General features: G+C 38.7%; 2 protein-coding genes and 1 long non-coding RNA gene across 11 annotated transcripts in view; 1 reads left to right on the forward strand and 2 right to left on the reverse strand.

Moving 5' to 3' along the window:
- LOC124315050 (lysine-specific demethylase 4C-like) overlaps positions 1 to 24,141 on the reverse strand; it is a 291,933-nt gene that overhangs the window by 262,911 nt on the left and 4,881 nt on the right. The window lies entirely within an intron of this gene.
- LOC124319139 lies at positions 5,354 to 8,118 on the forward strand. Of its 5 annotated transcripts, none has more exons than XR_006912852.1 (8): positions 5,354 to 5,766; positions 5,946 to 6,117; positions 6,190 to 6,299; positions 6,495 to 6,631; positions 6,927 to 7,034; positions 7,104 to 7,365; positions 7,435 to 7,997; positions 8,056 to 8,118. It is a non-coding gene; the product is annotated as an uncharacterized LOC124319139 (long non-coding RNA). The 5 variants fall into 5 exon arrangements; XR_006912846.1 differs by lacking the exon at positions 5,354 to 5,766 and adding an exon at positions 5,770 to 5,832; XR_006912863.1 differs by lacking the exon at positions 5,354 to 5,766 and having other exon boundaries at positions 5,781 to 6,117; positions 7,435 to 7,706; positions 7,785 to 7,997.
- Positions 21,254 to 23,480, reverse strand: LOC124315304. Its single transcript, XM_046780890.1, has 6 exons — positions 23,157 to 23,480; positions 22,899 to 23,086; positions 22,654 to 22,832; positions 22,204 to 22,574; positions 21,905 to 22,140; positions 21,254 to 21,828 (listed from the first exon to the last, which is right to left on the reverse strand). Exons 1-6 carry the CDS (start codon positions 23,281 to 23,283, stop codon positions 21,433 to 21,435), a joined length of 1,497 nt encoding a protein of 498 aa, XP_046636846.1. The 5' UTR covers positions 23,284 to 23,480; the 3' UTR covers positions 21,254 to 21,432.

A 24,141-nucleotide genomic window follows, 5' to 3' on the forward strand; every position in this document is an offset into this window, starting at 1 on the left:
CGTAAGAAATAAAAATTTCGAGAAGTGTATTGGGTGTCTTATGTCATTGAGCCTCTTCCGTAACCGAATCATTCTTCAATTCAAGTCCGTTGAAAAATGCGGATTGAAATGTCCTCAAGTGGTGTCGGAAGGAATGTCTATAGTACTTATGATTTTATTTTTAGGTTTGCAGTTTTAGATGTTCGTTTTGCATATTCATTCGGACTTCATATATAACGTAATAGCCTATTCATTTGGTATAGGCTACAGTTTATTTTTTAGTCGAATTTGGAAGTCAACCGGAACGGATTTTGTTTTCAATAAACTCCTACCCCATATCCATGAACGCTGGTGGAATTCGAGCTATTTTGGCCTCAGTACCGTCAACCAAGAGCTCGTCCCTTTCAATAAGTCATGATATGAAAATTCTGGTATATTTTGTATTGACGAAAATTCAAAAGTCATACTTGCTACCATTTAGAATGATGAACCAGACTTCATACTAAAGCATGTGACAAACAAACATCCTTGGAAAATCACATAGTCTGATTGTCTAATCTCAGGACTAATGCAACCTCTAACTATTTATGGCGTGTGTGCAATCATATTGGAGACTTTGTCGGGTCTTCTGTCTCCCACCTCGCCAGTGGTGACGGCCAAGCCCAACAAGAGCGCTTCGTTCAGCGTCAATAAAGCGCCTACTCCGCCTCGACGCCTCTCCTGCTGGTTCTCCAGCCCAGGTAAAGCGGCCCGTCAAGAGAAATCAGAGTCGCTGGCAGGGCCAAAAGCGAGGCCAAAAGTCGAACCATGTCTAATTGTCTATCGATCAAGGCAGGTCCAGCAGCCGTGATTGTCAGCCGTAATCAGCCGGATAAGGAAGACCAATTAGAGCCAGCTCAGCAGTACCAGCTCAGCAGTACCAGCGACACCATAAACCATAATTTCTCAAGCCATCTTGCCGTTGCGTGTGTAATTTTATCAAACGTAATATTTGTACCGGATTTTTTCTATTTAGAAGTTCTCTTCAGTTTTGAGAGTGTCTGTAAACATTCCACGTTCGTGTCCATTCGTGTCGACACTCGCGATTTCTATGCATCTATCGCGATTCTATGTTTCGCAATTGAAATCATTCGAGCGTGTGCGGGAAATACAGAAATGTGATTAATTTAATCCAATAAAATGGAGAACAAAAGTATCGAATGAACCTTGGATTTTTCAGGCAACGGAATCAAATTAAAAACTTAAGTTTCGGGTTTCACGGTATTGGCCGAAATGAAAAACAGCAGGTGAAACATTTTTTCCGAGAAATTTCAAATGTCCGACATGTCATTGGGTTCCTGCGCTAATCAGACGACTAACCAGACTCGACTACTAACTCGGTGGTAGTAATTTGAATTTCAGAGCTAGCCAACATTCTTTATTACCTTGGGAAAAGAAGAATATCAAGTCTTTGACGTCACAAGCAGTCTTTTCAATCCAATGTCGGTAAACCTCATAATCAAAATCCCTTTTTCTCTTTCCCATTTGGTGGTTTTGACAGATATACATACACACACACGTAACGGTAAGAATATAGTTCCTGTTTATTTTTGTTTTTTTTTTCTATATTTTTTAGTTCCTTTCCAGCCCTCGAGGCGCTTTTATATTTATTGACGGAAAAATAAAATTCTTGGGAGATGCGCAAAGTAAGGGTTGCTGTTTAGCAGTCTCGGCTAGGAGTAAAAAAAGTGGTCGTCGGCCACTTGTTAGAGAAGTGAGGAAATAAAATAGGAAAAAAGCTGTCGGCCTCCCCCCCTTTGTTTTGTGAGGCCACAGAAAACGGTGATCTCGATCTTTTAACTTTACGTCAGTTTGATTGTTTGGCATTTTGTGCCGCAGAGAATCTGGTCACGCATACTGAGCAATTCGGCACCTGGTAAATTTCCAACAGACTTGATTTCATTTCATTAGTTGTGTACATGCCTGGCATTTAATGTTGATTTCTTTTCTTTTCTGTGCATTTGCAGCTTTTGCAGGTTCCCACTTTCGGAATGGCACACTACATTGAACAAGGTGAGCTTGACTGACTTTAGATAACAATCAGTCGTGTTTATTTTTCTTCTTGTCATTTATTCTTTCCCCGTTTCTGGAAAGCCAGTCAACATTCTGAACGCTACCAATTTCAAATTTTCCTATTCTAAAGCCAGCTAGTGGGCAACGATTCCTTCCCAGTAATGTTTTCATAGCAGGAACAGCAGGTGCTGCATACCTCCCCAGGTCGCCATTTAAGTTTTTTGTGTGTTTTGACTCACACACACCCAGCATTTGAGAAAGCCACAGGCAGCCCCTCTTTTCACACACAGCAGCAGCAGAACACACACCTGCTGCCATTGCTTTACCTATTTTTTCACCGTCACACATTTTTGAAAAACGAAAAAAGACGGTCGTGAATTGACGCAGCGGTTACGAAAGTAAAAACACCTAAATGGCTCCAGTTTATAGGGCGTGATGTGATGGGGATGAGGATAAAGGAGTGGGGGGGGGAATAGAAATGGTCGATGTGTCATTTCTGGGGCGTTTGTTGTTGCTGCCGTATTATACAAACACGCGGGCGCAGAAGAAACTGTACAGGACGCGCATGTCCGTTTTTTCTATGGAACAAAAAAATCCAGCACCGAAATGTTGGTGGGGGGAAGAAGCAACCACCTCCTTTCGGGAGCTTTTGTTTTTCTTCTTTTACAGTGAAATTGCCCAGCATTCGGGATCAGATTTCAGTTCAGAATTCAGTTTCATTGGCTCGGCGGCTATTGTGGGAGGTGTGTGCAGTCGGCCGGAAGAGAAGAAGAAGCTCGCGTTCTTTTATATTTTCGCTGCCTTTCAATTTTCCTTCCATTTTCTGATGATGTAGTCTTTAGCCCTTCCTTTCCTTTCTCTCCCATGTGCATACGTCAACAGGTTTTTTTACACGGACAGAATAAGAAAACAATCTGAAGACAATCGACCCAAAATGTCGTCGTTGGCGATTTATATATTTTTGAATTTTTACCCCTCCTTGTTTTTCTCTCGCCCCCCGAGGAATGATGAGATTGTCTGTGTGTGTTGCATCAGTCACAAAATGTGTTCTGCGTTCAAAGTCTTTGATACAACACAAGAAAACAAAAGAAAAAAACAAAACAAATTCCTTTAAAATTGGAATTATTTGGATTTTTTATTGTGTTTAACCCTTGATTTTATTTTTTTTGCTACCGTTTCAATTGTTTTGTTTTTTTAATGCTATGATGTTTGTTTCGATTTTGTTTTTTATAAAAAATTAATAAATTTATTTTAAAGACGAAAATTGGAAAAATGTTTCTCGTTTTCGATTCCAATGTGAGCGAGAGAGCGAAACTGTTTGAAATTTGGTGATTGAAGAAGAAAAGAAAAGAATAACAGAAAAAAGTTTAAATTTGGTGATTGAAGAAGAAAAGAAAAGAATAACAGAAAAAAGTTTATCGAATGTAGTCAAAAGATCCCTCGCTTCGTGCGTTGTGTGTGTTTTAATTTTATCACTGAATTCTGATCGAGGTAATAAGCTACCTAGTTATTTCCTGGTTCAAATTACGACAACGACGCCACCAGCTGGGTGTCCCGCCTTGTCGTAATAAAAGTATGTCCACGGTCCACCAGGTGACAGAGCGTCAGCGTGACGTAGAAGGAATCCGCCATTTTTTCAAGTGCTGCATCGAGAACACGAGAGGTAGTGACGTGTGAAGGAATTTACTAGAAGTTCCGAGTTCGTACTCGTTGTAATTCGTATTTCAAAGCCAAACATGTAACATCGAATTTCAATTTTTAAACAATGTAAAGCTCAAGTTTATCCATTAGAAGGGTTAAGTGACGCATGCGACAAGTAAAACTCTTCGATAGCAGCAACTTCTTCCGAAAGAATAGTTTCCTTTGCTGCCAACTCGTCAGCAGCCCATTTCTCAGATCTTCGTTCCGCTAACTCCATGTTCCTTTCGAGAGTAGATCCCTCTTTTGGTTTGAATTCCGGAAAGGGAACTTCTGGTCCAGCCAGGATACGTTGTTTGTGTAGATTCCATAGCCCGTTAAAGTGCATCTTTGTCACTGGGTCAAGATTGTCGATCACTTCACCCCGCATCAATGCTGCTATGTTGGCGTAAATGGCTCCATAGTCGACCCTTCCGACTGGAGACGGAGCTGAGTATGTTCCAGAGTGCAGTTGGAAGTGAAGTGGCACATTTGCAGAAAAGTCAACACCTTTCATCTGGCGCAGTTGTTCAATTTTGGTGTTCAAATAATTTCCCAAGCAGGTTTCTTCCGGTCTTCTTCAAATTGAGTGAATATACAGTTTGGTTGGGAAATTGGTCCGCCAACTTCGTGAAATCTCCATCAAAACCGATTTTAAAGATGGAGAGGAGTCTTTCTTGTTCTTCTATGCTCCAATCTCCAAATCCTTTTTTCATCTCCGGGACAGGACATATTGTGGCAGAGGCCTGTGCTGCATTCTACATTGTCTGAATTCATTTTCTCATAACGTAACATTATTCTACTGGTTCATGAAAGTTTTTGTCAAGCTGTCATAATTAACCGTGATTAATTTGTGTTCCTTAGATTCGGTGTTGGAAAGAAAACAGTTCATGGATAGACAACAGAGCAAAAAGGAGGAATTTATTTTCTCGTGAAGCAGGAACAGCAGCAGAAAGTCACTCTTCCAATGAAGAAAGGGCAGGGAGATAGGAGAGTGCTTCCTAAATTGTTGATGTTGTGGAAATCAATAATTCTGTTGTCGAAGAAGGAAATTGTTTTTACAAGGTAAATAAGGAAATTTGTGTCCGCTGTCTAACCACCATTAATCCTTTACACATGCTGTTTGTAGAATGCAGCACAGTCCTCTGCCACAATATGTCCTGTCCCAGAGATGAAAAAAGGATTTGGAGATTGGAGCATAGAAGAACAAGAAAGACTCCTCTCCATCTTTAAAATCGGTTTTGATGGAGATTTCACGAAGTTGGCGGACCAATTTCCCAACCAAACTGTATATTCACTCAATTTGAAGAAGACCGGAAGAAACCTGCTTGGGAAATTATTTGAATACCAAAATTGAAGAACTGCGCCAGATGAAAGGTGTTGACTTTTCTGCAAATGTACCACTTCACTTCCAACTGCACTCTGGAACATACTCAGCTCCGTCTCCAGTCGGAAGGGTCGACTATGGAGCAATTTACGCCAACATAGCAGCATTGATGCGGGGTGAAGTGATCGACAATCTTGACCCAGTGACAAAGATGCACTTTAACGGGCTATGGAATCTACACAAACAACGTATCCTGGCTGGACCAGAAGTTCCCTTTCCGGAATTCAAACCAAAAGAGGGATCTGCTCTCGAAAGGAACATGGAGTTAGCGGAACGAAGATCTGAGAAATGGGCTCCTGACGAGTTGGAAGCAAAGGAAACTATTCTTTCGGAAGACGTTGCTGCTATCGAAGAGTTTTACTTGTCGCATGCGTCACTTAACCCTTCTAATGGATAAACTTGAGCTTTAAAATTGTTTAAAAATTGAAATCCGATGTTACATGTGGCTTGAAATACGAATTATATTACGAGTACGAACTCGGAACTTCTAGTCAATTCCTTCACACGTCACTACCTCTCGTGCTCTCGATCCAGAATCTTGGATGCAAAGACTGTCACTAGGTGGCTAAATATTTCAGTGTGTATAGGGATTAAAGTGTTTAGGGGTTGAACTATTCGGAATTTTAGAGGGATGTTAGGGGTTTGTTTACATTGTTATTCATAGTACTGAGGTACTGAGAGTCTGAGACATTTAAATTCTTTCTTAGTTTCCTAATTCCTTTGGACTTCGAGACGCTGTACGAGAATGTTTACTCTAGTGATTGCGGGATACTATCTTTCCTGACATTTTCTGCTTTATTCTACAAGGTTATTTTTAAAAAATGAAATTTTGTATTTGGTGAATTTACAGGTAACGTGTACTGGAATTTATACTTGGCAATTCCGTTTGATTACGTGGCCTGCCGTACAATTTCCCATAATGTCGTCTCTTGCTCTTCCTGTATTTTGCACGTTTCGTCACAAGATGAGGTACATCCACGCCATTCGACCAAGCTGAACCGAAAGTGAACCATTTAAAACAAGTAAGTGAATCTTAAGAGTTTGCACTTTTCGGAAAGTCCTTTTGCTAATCTACTTCAATCTATTTGTTGAAGCATGTCGAAGATCTTGCCTTTCTCCACGTGGTAACTGCCTTTGCATGAATTTGCGTCTTTGAGAGGGTCTCTACTATGGCAAATGTGATGAAAAGAGAAAATCTGATTGGGTAATCAAGTACTTGAAAGCTAAATAAAGAGGTAAGCATTTTCTTATGTCAAACACAAGTAAGCGCTATCCCATTCAGCTACTATATGTACAAATTTGCCTTAATTTTATTAGTTAAGGTTAAGGTTAGCCTTTTCCTTATCTATTGACGAATATGATAAGGTAGCAAAGTCTGAATTTCATTGATGTCATGCAGGTGGCTGTGTTGCAGACTTGCAGCCAGCTGGTGAAAGGGAGTTCTGCAGCTTCTGGAAGCAGTCTACATCGCTGGTGTCATCCTGAAGTGGTGAAGTGTTACCAGAAGTGTAACAACAAAAAATACATCTTGAAATGGTAATTTGAGGTCTAATTAGAATGTTGTAGTGGGTATAGAGTTTTAAGAAAAAAGACTTGTCTCACTGATAAGCTTGTGCTGAATTGAAACTTTCTTTTAGATTAAACTAGAACACCAACTCCATTTTGTAACCTTGTCTTGTGATTTTAAGAATTTGCTGCTGCTGAATTGATCTAAATTTTAATTTAATCTTGCCAAGATTATTTTGTCTCTTTTCTTCCATTTAACATGTTTTATATTTTACATCTGGTACAGGTTTATATGTTATTTAATGATTTTTCTTTTTCCCAGCAGGACATGGTGATAATGTGATGCATCAGCATGCAGTCTATGCAGGCGGTGTTTTCGAGAAGTGTATAAGTAAGACTTTGAAGCTTAGCTGCAAGAATGTTTTCTGAAATGGTAATTTGATTGAGATTATTATTTTTAACTTGGGAAGTTTCTAGTTTTTTATTGCAATGTTGTTTTCAGTCAAAAGTCAACTCTAAACTGACGCAGGAATTAAGTGACAGAGCCCACAATTCTTCCCGTCTTTCGTGTTGATTCCGTTGCCCATAATAATGATGGATTACTCACGTTATGTGCCTGGCATGTATATCATTCGCTTTCCCCTCCCTGGCCGTGATCTTGGGAATTAGGAAGCCATGGTTGTAGTGCGTGTTTGATCCAGCGTGACTTTCATCACCTTCACACAATTCCATGGCGTCACGTGAAACAAAAAAAGGAGAATGAAGTACTCCCAACGCCATTTCTTACTTATTTGCATATTTTTTTTTAATTTTCACTTCAATTTTTGTCGCAGTAACGATTCCGGTCTGGTGACGATATCGAGAAGTCTGGGTTTCCGTTCAGCCACACAAGATATTGCATATATTGAATTGGGATCGTTAAAAACATCACATGTCGTTGCACCTTAACGACGATGGGCGTATTTGGTTGCGCCACGTTGACTTTAAAAGAGGAAGGAAGAGAGTAAGAGCGCGGGGGGTTTGCGACCTCCAGAGGGGAGAGAGAAAAACGTCGGAATCTTCTTCTTCTTTTTGTAAAAGACTTTGGCAGCGACCTCCTCCTCCTGTAACACAAGACTCTTGTATACTACTCACATATTCAGCAGCCTAGTACGTGTTTTTTGTTTGCCCGGCACTAATCCAGGTAGTCACCATCGAGGATAGGTTTAAAAAGCCTACGACTCTAGTCTGCACGTGTTCAGTTGCCGGCCGAGTGTCGAGATTTGCACAACGATCTCAGCAAACTAGTTGGAAGAGACCAGGTGATGAGAATATGATGGCCAACTTGTTGATGTTCCTCACCGCTGCGTTCCTGATTTCGTACGGAAGCGTTCATTCAGCTGCTGCCAAGGAACGAGTGAGTCTCTCTTTTTTCATCCGGTTGAATGATGTAACCCTTTTTTTTTCATGTTGAGAGGACGTCAATGGCAGGAGAGTTGGCGTTTTGTAAGAAACACTTCAGAACAAATCAGGCAACTATGTTCATTTTTCTAACTGTCAGACTTAGTTAGTTGGTGACTATGTCTTAACTTTCCTGTTGTAGAACTTTAGTTGTCTACCTTGAAAAAGCTTGCTAGCTGTAGGATCCTTAGAAACATTTATTCCGAAGGATTGTGTAGTTAACTTTAACTTTTGTCATTTTGGTTTTTGTCATTTGAGACACTGCCGTGTCCCTGATAGTAATCGAGTTTTCTTTTTGTGATAGACAGTCTGGTAAAGTTTGAGCTTCGTCGTTGCTGTCCAATGTACACATGGATTTGATGTAGCCAGCTTGGAAAGGGTGTTCCTCTTGCTACTTGTACTGCTGTGTGTTTCGTCAAATGAAGAAACATGAACAACTGGAGTAATTATTTCAATCAACTTTGACTTTCTAATTGTCTGGCTGATTTAAAAAGCTTGCTTACTGACACAGAGAGGTTTCATAGTTTACCTATACTTGTTTCATTTTTGTTATTATCGCGAGAATTTACTGCTTGATAGTAATTGATTTTTTAAAACCAGGATTAACCTTCAGTTAAATCTTAGCTTCTCTTTCTTCTTTGTTGTAGTTTAAATCACACATTTTGTTTTTGTTTCAACTAAAGCTATCATATATTGTTTTCAGAATATTTTGTGTATCTAAACCATATAAGTGTCATTAATTTGTCTTTTCAGACAGCATTTCCATTGATGCTGATTTTGGTTACAGGTTAAACGTGTATGATCGCGTAGTTGCTGTCCACTGTGGTACGTTGTTGCAGCCTATGCTGGTGATAGATCTTTCTGCATCAAGTTCAATTGGCCGTGCTGGTGTCGTGTTACCGAAGTTGCATTATTACTTTATTAAATTGGCATTGTATCAATGTAGTGCTTTAATATGTTAAGAAGAAACAAAAAAGAAATATGGGAATATGTTTATGTCAAACAAATAATAAACATGTTTTTGGGGTTGGGAAAGTATAAAGGTGGATGTTGGAGGGAGATATTTCAAGTTTGGATAAAAATTTCGTTAATTTATAACCCAACCAATTTGTATCCCTACCAATTAATCTCCTAACCCCAAAAATATATACACCTTCCAATCCTTCAAACCCTGTAAATGTACAGCTACCAACCCTTAAATCTATACCCTTAACCCTATAAACCAATGTTAAACTTTAACCATGTTATATCTGTAATAAATAAAAAAAAACACTATATAAATTAACTTTTATTTTCCTTTTAAATTGTTCAATAATATAATAAACATAGCATCCGGTTCAAGACGGATTACTACTGCACGAGTTTAAACGCAACCCGCCACCACCGCTGCGGCAATGAGACAAAAAGCGGTGGTTAAGTTTTGCGGAAATCTACATCGTCTTTGTAACTTGACTGACGGAGATTTTCACAAGAAATAAACCATGGCTATTTGTTTCATTGGGTAGTGGGTTGCTTTGTTTTAACTCGCACATGCTGTTATAGGAAATGTCTACGGCCCACAGAGATATGTATCTGGACCAAGAAGAAGAGAGAAGTACGAGGCAAGTTTTTCCGGGGAGATGTAGTCATACTAGGCTTCCGGGTTAGACTCATGACCCTCCAAAAGTTTTCATCGGATCATGCGCCTTCCAAGTCCCCGTTCGACCAGAGCCCTCCCCTCCTCCTGGTTTCACAGCGGGTGAGCGACCACCGGCGGGCGTTGGTTAGTGGTTAGTTAGGGAAACGGGGCCACAGAAAAAAAGGGAGCCCAGATATGCACTTGCCATTTATCTAACAACAACACAATGCACTAGTCTTGAATTGCAGCATTCTCTCGTCAGTTTACAACAGTTGATGTCATCAGTAACGAAAGAGTTACCCTGTAAAAGCAGAATGATCATTTAATTTGATGACAATAAAATTCAAATGAGGTTGTAGCGAAAGAAAGTAATACCTCAAATCAATAGGACCTGTGTAAGGAAGTAAACAGGGAGATTGAAGGGTAGCAGCCAACGGGTTAGCAAACAAGGGACCTTGTTGACTGTATGGTCCTTGTCCTTTTCCTTCTAAATATGACTTCTCATAGAATCTGTCATGCCAATGTGTTAGAAACCTGTAATGAAGAACCTGTAAATAAAATAAACAATTAGTCACCTTGTTTATAGTTTTTGTCATCAATGTGCTTGGCGTCTATGATCTAGAAATAATTAAACAGTTAGTAGTGTACACTCAAAATTGGGACATGGCTGGGATTGGCGATTTAGCAAGTCCAATACAAACAGCAGACCATTATGATGAATCCTAATAAAAGATGAGAAGAATATATGTTTCAGCAATACTGTATTAATAAAGCTAGTAATGGTTGTTACCTGTTTCATTTTGATGCCACCTTCAGTAGAATACAATAATTTTGAACACACAGCAGTAAGCTGCACGACCCTTTCAACACGTTTTCTCCTGTAAGTTGATGAGATACATTAAGTCACGGAATAGAACACATCATCGACAATTTACAGATGAAATCACTCGAATTTACCTGTAATTTACATTGGTAATTTTCGAAGAAAAGATAGCTTAACTCTTGACAGCAAACCGCCATAAGCCCAAAACTGACACAAACAATTAACACGCCATCTATTAGACACGCCTAAAAGCTCATTAACAAGGACTGGACTTAAGATGCTCACAAAACTTGAAAATCGCATTTTTAATAGCTACAACCTAGCACTCAATCTTGAGATTAGTACAGAGAACAAAGCTCACTTGTTAGTTTTATGCAAATTTCCCGGAAGTATACCGGAAGTAAGCGATAGCGCCTTAACCATTGAGCTGTCATCAAAATAAACTAAATATTCGTGATCTACGTGAAATTTGGGGTCGATTAGGTGTGATTTAAACGAAATTCAAAATTTGGCCAAAATGGAGAATTTTCCTGAACCATAGTTCAGGAACATTCTCAAAACCGGAAGTACGCGTACGTACAAAAGAAAAAATGAACTTTACCACAAATTTGACGAAGATCACGAATATGTGGTTCTTTTGTGTGTCAGATGAATATTTACTGAACTACTGATAGAAATGAGAAAACCGGAAGTAGAAAATAAAAACACATAATTAAAAATCTAACAAGTGAGCTTTGTTGGTGGAATAGTTATCGTCAGTTACCACAAATAAACTGCCAAAAAATGTTTACAGGGATGTGCAAACCAAGCTGCAAAGTAACTGAAACTGACTATTTTGACAGCTGAAAATGATCAAAGGCTACGATGAAGGAAACTTTTAAGTTTTATCTTTTTTGACACTTCGTTTGCGACTCGCCAGAAGGGCCTGATTAAGGAATTATTACGCAGACACAGAACAGAGTTTAAAGCAAGTATTATTAGTAGACAATTTAAGAAAAGAAGTCGTCGAGTATAAAATAGAATTGCAAATAGAAAACAAGACAAGACAAAGCAATAAAAATAAACTATACAGTAAAAGAATCAGAATGAGAGAAACTTACATTTTAAACGGCGTTGAATTTATTCCAATAAAGATAAAGAAAATCACGAAGAAAGCAGCATGAAAAGCAGCAAGAACTTTTGACGTGACAAGAAAACAAAGCGATGCCAGCGACATCTAACAAGGGTAATTGGTAGTTGCTATATACGTGTTGTATCAAAGACTTTGGACGCAGAACACATTTTGTGACTGATGCAACACACACACAGACAATCTCATCATTCCTCGGGGGGCGAGAGAAAAACAAGGAAGGGGTATAAATTCAAAAATATATAAATCGCCAACGACGACATTTTGGGTCAATTGTCGTCGGATTGTTTTTTATTCCCCCCCCAAAAGCTGCCCAAGTTTAGAAAAACATTTTAAAAAAAAAGGAAATGCAGAGACAAAGAAGTACCTTCGGGTCTTTGGCCGACTCGTGGGTCATTTTTGGCAAATCATTTTCAAATGAAATCAAAAATTTGCGTGCGAGAGATTTCTGGAACACGACAAATTAACAAGTTAAAAGAGCGACTGAAGGTGGGCTTGGTAGTGATCCTCCGAAATGATGTGCTCGGCCGTCCGCTTCACCCGCCCACTGCCACCAGTGGCCACCCCTTGGCTGGTGGCTTCGATGCACAGGACGACGAATCGGTTCTGACACGAGAATTTGTCCTGGGCCAACAATTTGCCAACGCCACCGCCCGTCTGCTGCTGCTGTTGGTGAGAGGACGGAGAAGAGGCGATGAGAGAGGCGGCACCTCCGAGCGTCTTGGCGTCGCTGGACCTGGACGTCATTTGAGATATTTCCAAATTCATGCGAAGTATCCTTTGGTAAAGAAACAAATGTGGAAGCCAGTTTCTAAACAAAGGATTTGATATTAATAACAATTGCCGTCACTGTAATATTATAATTATACCTTGTGATGACTCAAAGAAATGCGATCGGCACACTGGGCACAGCATGTGGCAGAACGTTGGTCAGTAATGCATTTAACACAGCCCGTTATCTTTCCATTTCGGCATCTTGTCGTTACACAAAAGCGCAAGTTTAGAATTGTCTTTTCACGGACTTTACATGAAATTTAAAAATAAAAAAGAGACAAGAAAAACAAAACATACGTAGAGACCAACTTATATACCTGAATACAGTTGTAAAGTAAGTCGAGTTCTTTTACACGAAGAGCTACTCTAATAATTAGAGGAATTTAAAACAATTCTAATCGACGCCAATAGAAATCAAGGAGGACGATTTACGTAAACTTATTGAGAAAATGCTGACAGCAAACCCAGTGGATCGAATTAGTTCATCGGATGTCGTTAAAAAACTCGACAAAATCTGGGTATAACTAATCGGTATAACAGCACTATATTACAAATAATGCTGTTTAAGAAGAAAATTATTCTTAATAAATGCATCCATTTCAGCAGGAAGAAAAACAAAGAAAATGCCACAGAGCAACTTTAAGTTCGGCAGTAATTTTTAAATCGGAAGGAAGTCTTCTTTCAAATCGGATTATTAACAAATTTGACAAAGAGAAAATTTTAGGAAGAGGTGACTACGGTAAAGTTTTTCTAGGGGAGTTTCGTAACGAAAAGGTGGCGGTCAAGCGAATCAAACTATCCAAAGTCAAACGACATTCACGAAGAGAAAAACTGCAGAGATTAAACCATCCGAATGTCGTCAAACTGTTACACATCGAGGAGGACCCACCATACAGGCAAATAAAGACAAGAAATGGTTAACAAAGAACCAAAATCAAAGGCTTACAAATTCCCCTTGTAAAACAAATATTTCTAGGTATTATGTGCTTGAATTGTGTGCCGCCTCGCTGGACCAATTATTCTCAAAAAATGATGACCATTCAAAATACCTCGAGTCGATGCCTCCAGCGGAAAATGTTCTCTATCAATTGGCTATTGGACTCTACTAAATTCATAAATTGATTATTTCTGTCTATGAAGAAAAAGGGTTCAAATGATTGAAAAGACTTTTAACACTTTCCAAAGCAACAAGTTTCGATTACAAAAGCCACTCTTATACGTAAAGTTTTTCTAATTTCAGAAGAAAATTTCGACAGCTAGTAAAAACTGCTAAAAACCTTTGTAGTGATTATCAAAATTGATGCCAGACTGTGATAGACCAGCCTCCTTTGCGTAGATCAACAACATCTTGGATCATGGAAAGGATGCGCTCCGAAACTGTTTGATTTTTCACAATGGACTCCAGAGTAGCGATGTACAAATCCATCTTTTTGCGGATAAGCTGCGTCGACGTCGAAGACTTATTAAGAAATAAAATGAGGTTAGGTATAATTGAATTTGCGCGATATATCGGAGTGGAAACCTATAGACAAACCTTTTTTTGGAATTTCTTGGCTGAATTGCCAGCAGAAGTTGGGATTCCATATTCGATTTCTTTACCTGTCGTAGTCAATAATACGCACAGACACTCGAACGAATTTTCGTCTTCCGGTTGACTCAGCATCCAAAGAATACACTGATGCAAAATTTTCTCCGAAAGAATGCGTTTTTTTTTTTGTAATTCGCCGATAAACCTGCCGGAAAGAACTGTACAGCTTGTTTTTATAGCTTATTCAACCGTAAATGAGCACTTTACCTCACGTTCCCTAGGGACCTTCTTCGATGTAATGGACCTTTTTTCAATTTGATTTCTATGTCTTTCTTTTGCGTTTCCTACAACAAATAAGATTAAAGCATATAGAATTAACTTTAAAAACATTTATAACTTTATCGGCGCTTTCGATTCCTTCCTTTCCGTCCTTTGTATCCTGCCGGCTGCTATAATCCTCTTCAAACCTTTTCTGGCATTCCGCCAAGAGTACCTTGCGGAAGTTTGTTATTACCGCTGGATCGGAGGAAGAGGGAACTTGTTTGGTTGACAAAGCTAGAACCATACCAGCATATGCAGGCGAGGAATTGGGCTCAGCAATAGCCTATGAATTAAATAACGTTACTTGATGCATCTTATGCACGTAGGTTGCAATTGTTTAAAACATACCTTTACATGAATGAGTTTGGCCATTGTCACTAGTTCTTCCTCTGTTTCTATTTTTAGGGCTTGGATTGCTGCTAGTTGAAAGTCAGACGGGACGAATCCATTTAAAATACCACCGACTGCTATGCAAAAATTGGCATACCTAAAAAACATTCAAGGTAGTCGATTTATCTGTGACAAAATGCGACAGAAAACTCCAAATACTTCTTCTTTTTGGCTAACTCTTCACTTAACTGACCAAAAACACTACACACTTCCAGAAGTGACTCGGCGGCGTAAAACACAGCGTCAAAATCAACTCTGAAATCGTTAAAAAGAAAAATCAAATACAGATTCGATGGTCTCAATCGACCCGAATAATCTCACATGTTATTGAAATCAATGATGGCGAGCTTTAATTTTGCATTGGCTTCGTTAAATTTTTGAAGCGCCAAATTCTCCATGTGTTCTTGAGCAGCATTCAAATCGGAAACTGTCTAGATAATCACACAAATACACCAATCAATTCAGCAGCGTGTTTTTGCTCAGTTATTTAAGTACCTTTAATGATTTCAGTTCTTCTTTCTTTTTCGCCAGCCGATCCATCAGATCCAGCAAAAACGTCAAATCTTCTTTCGTCTTTTGAATGTGAAACCCTTTCCGAAGTGCGTAGAGTTCGCCTTTAAAATAGACAAAGAAAATTTAAACTTCAATAACTACTATATAATGCTGTACATTAGGCTTACACCAGTAATCAACAGCCGAATCCTCGTAATCTTTAGCCAGGTCAAAATACTGTTGGATGGTTTTCAGATTGGCGGGCAAAGATACACACGCGCAATGAGCTGCCATCGTGAGCGAGTCGGAGAATAATAACTATCAATGACGAGGAGCACTTAAGATTCGATTGGATCTTGAAATTTAACGCCACAGTCTACAGGCAATCACAATATTCACCAGGTTGCAAAAATTTGCAAGATAAGTCAAGCAAACGAGATAACTTCACCCAGCGATAGTACAATTTGTTATTCGAGATAAAAGTCGGATCTTATTTTACCGAGATAAAACTGTTTCAGTCATGGCCTTTTTTTCTCTGCCTGCAGTCTGAAAGTTTTTGCCATGAAAAGGAATAACACTCAAGTCAGAGTAAACTAAAACGTCCCCTGCCTGTGGCTCAAAAGATAAATAAACGATCCCTTACCTGTTTGACTTATCTTTATCCACCGTCACCCACCTTGCAGATAATATTTGTTAATTCATCTGCCGAAAAGTAACTTGTTCTGATGTACTGAATAATAAAAAACCGAAATGAGAGAACTGTTCGTTCAAGAAATAGGCTACTCGACAACTAATAGAAATAATAACGCTGTTTACATTGAAGCTATTTAAAAATAACACCCACCTTTACCCGGAAAACCGTGTAGACAGTTGGTAATAACCCTGGGACAGTGTCGAATGCCAATTGGCTTATTTAATCCACAGACAATAAGATGAATCAAAGTGTCTGCGAATCAATCATCCTACACGGATATGTACGTGCTAAGTGAAAATTAGCTCAGATTAGTTTGATGGCTAGAATAAACGGAGATTCTGAAATATCACTGTTACATCTTCTACGCATATGCATTTAACACAGCCCGTCATCTTTCCATTTCGGCATCTTGTCGCTACACAAAAGCGCAAGTTTAGAATCGTCTCATCACGGACTTTACATAAAATTTAAAAATAAAAAAGAGACAAGAAAAACAAAAAAAAACGTAGACACCAACTAGTTTCACTTATACCTGAATACAGTTGAATTCCTCTAGAACGACAGCTACAAAATCAGCAGCCAATGCAGGACCGACGGCCGACTCTCGAAAGACAAAGTGGTCAGTTATTTCCACCAATCGCACGGCAACGTCCAATCATTTGGCGTCGTAGTGCAACGCCAATTGCAGTCGTACTGGCGGTTTGGCAGAGGCGAAGGTATAACAAATTAAACCATTGCGTAACAACCCACAAAACTGAGATTGAGACCCTCGAAATATACAAGTTTTCACTCAAAACACAACAAAATAGGCGGATATATTCTGATGGTTTCTTTTGTCTTACCCATTCTCAGAAGACGTAGATGTAAGCTGCCGATGACCATAGTCAATCTCACTGAATGGGGAGGAAAAAAGTCCTTCACCTAATGATTTTACTTGCGGGCCAGCATAAAGTTGTCCACCAGCATTCCGACGGGTTGAGGAATTCTTCGGACAATTCCATTCGCCCCAACACCTTCAGCATGGAGCAATGTCACAACAAAAAGTCCCAACGTCATGAGCCACAGGAATAAACGGAAAAAAGTCGATAAAAATTGACTAGCAATACAGTATAGGGGGAATAGGAATCAACCATTTCAATCCATGAAATAAAACTATAAATTTCTATTGGCGTCCTACCTTACACATACGACGACAATTGAACTGAATGGCCTGGCCCCGAAAAATGCTAATCGCTTTCGGCGTAGGCATATGACATTCACGTCCTGGACAATTGTGGCTCTACAACATCAAGTTGACAGATGACCGTATTGGTTGTTTTGTGATGTTCGGCAGTTTTGCCAACACTCCAGCATCAGTCCTACCTGAAAATAAAAACAGGAACAAATTAGATGGGCCAACAAAAGGTGGACAGCGCCAGACAGCAATATTCAAAATGGAAGAATGGAAGGAAAACACAGCAGTTGGTAATATACCGACAAACTAATCAACCGACATCTTTCACCTGTAGTTGAATATTCTAATGGCAGAGGGAAGTGAACTAGCAGCTGTCGTCCCATCGCGATGCAGACGCCAATCTTCTAAAACCAATTGGGGAAAATTATTTGCATATAAACACAGACTTGCATTTAAAAAATTAATTCACTTGGAATCACAGAAAATGTTCGAGGTGATTGCTTAGCAGGAGAAGTGACAGCCGCCAGAGTCGCCACGACACTAAAAAAGAGACACTAGACAGACAAAATCAGGCCACCAAGTTTCATTTCCTTACTCTGCCCTCAGTATTTCTCTACCAAATAACATAACACGTTTAAAAAAAACGCCCTAGACGGTCGATACGATTCAAATAAAATATCAAAATGATAATTAGTCCAAGGTCATTGTTTCTCATAGTCTTATTTGACAAGCATCAAAGAACGATTTAAAAAATACGAAAAGTCGTTTTATTCAGTTAGTTGTCAATTACTTTTTTAAAAATTAAGGACTCGTAGATGACACGGACTGTGGACATGGCACTCACAAGTTGACCATCTGCGTCAATTGGCCATCAATCAAATGAACAAACACTTCATAACTGGCGACTTCCTTAAAACGATAGTCTGTAATTCGGCCAAAGACTTTCAAAATGTAAATATAAAGAGTGCAAATAGTCAAACAAGGCTACTGCACCATATGTCCACGTCAACTTTACCTGCCAATGAAACTAAGAGACGTTCTTTTGTTGTTCCCGCTGTCAAAATAACTTATCCGACCATATGACAATAGTGACGCCGATAAAAAAAAATCGAATAAAAATTCATTTAAAAAAGAGTGAGATGTTAATGGCGCGATCATCAACTAATTATTGCCGATGATACGAGGAAGCGAAATCCAATTGAGAGACCCAAACGAATATTTCCATATTTTCATCATCATGGGCGCCCTTTTCGGTAAAAAATAACCCTAATGAATTCTCACAGGCAGATATAGGGTTGACGAAAAATGTCGAAATTGAAATAGAAATGTGGAGGTTAATGTCCGGTAATGATTTAGATTTACCTCTCAAGACAACACATAGGGTTTTCTTTCACATAGGCCAAGATGCAATCTTTTTCTCCGGTTGATAAAATGATAAGGAAGCGAATTACATGTGGGCGCTTATCAATAAACTTCTCCCACCTCCCGTACATTAGTCAGACGCACCAACGAGAGAAACAAACAAGTAACAAAGTCATTAGTCTAATCGACACCGTTTCAGATAGGTGAAATGAAAAAAAGTCCCTTCGTTGAATCACTCATCATGTCGAACGTGAAAGAATTCGACAACGAAAAGAAATTGGGCGAAGGAGGATTTGGAATAGTTTTTCAAGACGTTTGGCGCGGGATTCCAGTGGCTGTCAAACGAATCAAATTAGATGACATTGAGAGCAACGGACGAGAACAAGACGCTTTAGATAAACTTGATCATTCCAATGTCGTCAAGTTGTTTGACGTTGAAAGTGATTCTGTATACAAGTAAAAAAAAAAAAGGCTTATGACGTCAAAAATAAAACAAAATAATCTTTTAACGACTTTCTTTTTTTTTTAGATATTTCTATCTCGAATTGTGCAGCGCTTCACTGGACAAATTATACCTGAAAGACGATGACCCGAAAAAATACCATGGCCCAGCAATGCCACCGTCATCACAATCGCATCCGCACGCAGAAAAATACGAAAATTCACGAACGAAACAAATAAATAAAAGTTGGAAAATGAACAGCCGGGAACTCCAACGGCCGTGCGGGAACTTGTTGATCAACGCCAGTCGGAGCAGCGGGACGATGAGGCCGATTGCGTCGTAAAAGATGATTCATTCCGCCCTCTAAGTTCCCTTCAAAATTCAACAATGAGAAGAGGAAGAGATTTAATTGGGGGTACCCAGTCCTCATCGGAGAAACCTCGATGTGCCAAGTAGCTTACATCACAACTCATACCATCAATTCCGACGGATTGGTTTTATCGCACAATAAAACAGCGCTTGTGTTATATAGAAAAGCTTGTCTCAACAACCTGTGCAGTCTCGACAGTCTCTAAATCATATTGAACCCCTAGACGACTATCAGAACACCGGACTACTGGACAGCTGCTCTCGAAAAGGACGACGATTTTGAATTTAGAGAGATGGAACCGCTAAAATTTATTTACCCGTTAACTCCATATTTCACTCTGACCCACCTCATCTTCATCATTCCACCTCACCTTCATCAACTTAGGAAAACTGTTTTCAAGTTTTCAAGCTCTGAGGACACCACCCTTCCAAAAAAGTGGATTTTTTCAAGTGAATAAAACTGTAGAAAAGTTGTGATTCCGTTCCTCATCTAAGCAAGCGTCTTAGACAATGTTACAATAGAGACCCAAAGAATTCTACAATTAGGGGAAAGCGTCAAACACTTTAAAGATTCAACATTGGCGGTCAACAAATTTACGACGCAGAAAGTCATAACACACACGGGGCAACCGAATCAATCAATTAGCATACGCACTGACAGGAGCGTGTGTTCCGCACTTGCCGAATTCGGTACAAGAAATAAGATCATATTTTTACTGACTGAAAGGTATTTGAAGGAAAGAAGTTGATCTTGAAGTTGATCATGACAATATTAGAAGTTGCAAGTGAAATGAAATTAAAACTTGCAAACCATTTTGTCTGACCAAGAGTTTGCTGAAAATTAAAATTCGTAACATGAACAAGTTTACACGTAGATTAACAAAAAAAGAGTAAACAACAAAAAATAGATAATTCTGAGACATGAAAGAGATATTCTTCTGTAAAGTAGAACCTTTTACGATTTTACGAATCGAATTAAGAAAAAAAATCGCGTCATTCTCCAAACGATTTTCGAAAAAGAACAAGGCTGGTGCAAATTCAAATTTCGCGGCCAATTCTGGCAAGTAACCTGTCAGTTTTTGCCTGAACATCAATTGTTCAGATCACTCACGAACAAGGAAATTGACACGTTTTTGGACAAGTTCGGTTTATAGCCGTTATTTGTCGTTAACGCCCCAAATTAAGTCGAACATGAACGTCATTATAAAAACGAAGTTGGGAAAATACGACAAATTTCGCAATCAAAATTTCAAGTGACGCGACATTTTTTTGTTGTTTCAATCAACAATAAACAATTAAAAAGGAAAAAAAAACTGAATTGTTTCGGCCGAGTATTATTACCAAATATAATAAAAAATACCGTAGGCCCAAATGTTCAACCCCATCAAGTAGAAAAACAAAAAGGGAAAAATAAAAGTAATTTTTCCTACCTTGCAAAGCCCAGGAAAAACAGCCAGGCATCTCTCCAGAGTCCAGATGCTCCACCCACAGAAAAGTTGATTCACCAGGAGGGATGGGAGGAAAGGAAGTCCATCGTGAGTACACTCACGTCAATGTACACGAGCAGCAAACGAAGGAAGAAGAAGAGATGAATCATCTGTGCTGGATTCACCAACTGGATAGTGTATACCTGCAAAAAAAAAATTCACAAATGTAATGGAAATGTCTACTTCTTCATAATGATAGTGAACACCCCACCTACGACCAAACTTACTAAATGACCCATCAATCGAAACAAGCAATAGGGCATACAAGGGATATGCTTAAATCTCCAACTCCTCCACAAGGATAACAGCTAAATATGATCCTGGAACTGGCTCCATCGCCAATGACGACCGATCTGCCAACAACCGGTTCACCAACTACTCCTGCTGAAGCCATTTTCGACAGTTAAAATTCGACACAGCAGCAAATGACCAACTTACAGAAAGTTATAATAAAAATCATGTCCTAAATAAAAAAGATTCCGAGATAATCTGAATGTAACAGTCTTTTAAAAATAAAAAATAAACCTGTTGAATGTTAATTGTTAAATGAAAACATAAAAAATAGGAGTGTTATTGAATTATTTTAAAATTCATATTTGACTTGGTTGACACAAAAATAAGTAAAAGTACAAGTAAATAGTTAAAACAAACACTACTACAGTAATTATTACGTGTGATAGCGAGAATTGTGTGGCGGCAGATGAAACAGAGGAAATTAGTGTTTGAAACTAAAATGGAAGGTTAAGGAGCTTCGGAATTTGGAGAACGCACTTTTGTTGCAATCAATCTCAATGATTTAACACTTGTACCTGATTCCAATTCTTCTCTTTTGCCATTTCTTTCAATCGCAAAATGTCCAGATCACCACATCTTTCCAAAATAATTCTTGACAAGGGATTCATTTCGTTCATGAAGAAATCGATGCCTTTCTGGTTAACATTACGACAATTTAAAAACTCTAGCTTGGTCAAATCTTTGAAGGTGTTCCTAGCGCAAGCTTTCTCAATTATCTGGTCAGTAAGAGTGTGACAATTCCAAATGGTTAAAATGGTAAGAGCAGGGGAAGACAAGAGAAACACCAAAATCTCGGGAGAAATGACGAATGGCGAAATGTAAGTAGAACTAAGCAGAACGAGGGTTTCCAACATCCTTAACGGAGCTGCTTCATGGGACCTAAGATCTTCCTTCGGGGGATAAAAAGAAAACTGATATACAACTTGTTCGGCAATTATGCTGTAATATTATGCTATAATGATTTACTTCTTGCTCGGCAATGTCACTAGGCCTATCTTCTATAGAAAGATAAAGTCTCCGAATATTTGGGCAGCACTCGATGATTAAATGTACTTTTCCGCTCGGAACCGGAGGCAAGTGTAAGCATTCTAATGAATAGCCATGGACTCGAAGAATAGGAACTACACCGCCGTGAAAAGGGAACGTCAAAAAACTGCCAGGAAAATATATGAGACTTTTGATTTGTTTAAGTTCACGAAAACCTGTAATAAATCCGTATTTAGTTTCTCGACACACCTAACTAAAAAGAATTCAGATTTCCTCACCTAACAACTCCACATCCGTAATTCCTTCAATCGTGTGCATGACAAGATGGACTAGGGCAGGACACATGGAAACCATCAACGAAATGCCGCCTTTGTCGTAAGGAACGTAACGTGGAATAGACAACATGGTGAACGAATATTTTTTCGATTCTCTGGATTCATTGTGAATGTCACGGAAGATTTTGAGGATATTGTGCTCTTCGTCAAATGCTATTTCTTTCAGTTCCGTTAAATGTTCGATGGCAAATTTAATTCCGACAGAAGTCACTGCTGTTCTCCTAAAGGATAATTTGTAAAGGGACCTTTGTCCGATGCAAAACTCAAGCATTACGGTATCCGTTACATTGGGGCAGCAATCAACTAGTAACTCCCTAAGACAAAATATTAAAAACAAAAAAAGTAAGTGCTAGCTGCAAATGAGGTAATTTACTCTATTGGGTAAGAGTCTACCTTAGTATTGGTTTACGAGTTGCTCCAAGACTTTGCATGCAACTAGCACCATATGTTGAGTAAGACAAATCAAGAACTTGCAAGTGTTCAAATAGCTGCAACATGGAAAAAAAAATATCGTCTTCCAATATTTTTACACTGTCATCATGATAACCACCAATCTTTAATGTAGTTAGTTGCTATAAAATTGTCAAGAGTTATTATTCATTAATTCACACTAATAATAAGGAATAATAAATAATTACCGAACATCTGACTGAAGCTATGCGCACAATCTGAAGATTTCTTTCGAGATCACTTTCCTGCACAAATGTATAAGTTGTTGATAAATCAAGAACTTTCGAATGTGGGTTGATGAGTAATTCCAACATCTCCTCTTTTAGCCTTCCCTTTTCTATGAGACATCGAATAATGTACTCCAGACAATGTGAAGCTGTGTGTAGTCAAAATGGCATAATAAATTCAAAAGTTACGCAGTAACTAACTATTTCATTGACACTCACGTAGATGATAAAAATGACAGGAAACGTGCTCCGAGTTACGCAATGCCGTCCATTTCTCCATGTTATCGACGATACTGTCCATACACAATTCTGATAGAGATTTGTTGTACCATTTCGGCTGAGGCATGTTGAAGAAAATGGTAAGAGAAAATCAGAAAACAGTGAAAGACTTCAATGAAAAACCACGACACCAACGTCCAACGACGACGAACGACGATTATACACTTAACGACTAAAGAGTAAAGATTTTCTGAATTTCGATCCCTTCCCTGACAATAAAGGCGCGAAAAGAATAATTGCATTGAACAGCAGATGCACTTTTGCCAGATTTTTTTTTGAACTCGCGTGAGTCGACATAAAATTAAGAAACGAACTAAATCGACTAGATTTAGCTAAAATATTTACTTATTTGCTAAAAAAAAATTGCAAATAATATTCACAACAGCAAATAATAATTTTCGTGCAGCCATTTATCACGCTGTTGTCAAATGTAACTTTTTTTCTCTTTTGGCCTTCCCGCGAAATCAAATAATTAAAAATAAAAAAAATAATAAAACCGAATAAAACGAAGTTGTACTTGAACATAGCTCTGCGTCAATGAGATAAAATTCTAATTTGTTTAGCTTTATCTGTTGCTATGTAAATTTATTGGTTTTTCTATACGTATAATTGCACATTTAACCTCGATCACAGTTCATACGATCAGTTCTGACAGATTGGTTTTATCGCAGAATAAAACAGCTTGTCTTAACAACTTGTGCAACCTCGACAGTCTTTAAATCAAAGTGACTGTTATGTATTTCTACCTAAACATCCAGGATTTCGTCTCCTAAAACTTTTGACCGCTTTGTTACTCTCTGTGAAATGAATCGAGCCGAGTTCACGAGGTACTTGGTTATTTACTTCATCAGTCCCTTTGGTTGATTTTTAAACAAACTTTATTTTTTGGGTATCTCGACACAACGAACAATAAATGCTTGACAAA

This window comes from Daphnia pulicaria, chromosome 1 (genome assembly GCF_021234035.1).
Source record: "Daphnia pulicaria isolate SC F1-1A chromosome 1, SC_F0-13Bv2, whole genome shotgun sequence".
NCBI classification, from domain to species: Eukaryota; Metazoa; Arthropoda; class Branchiopoda; order Diplostraca; family Daphniidae; genus Daphnia; species Daphnia pulicaria.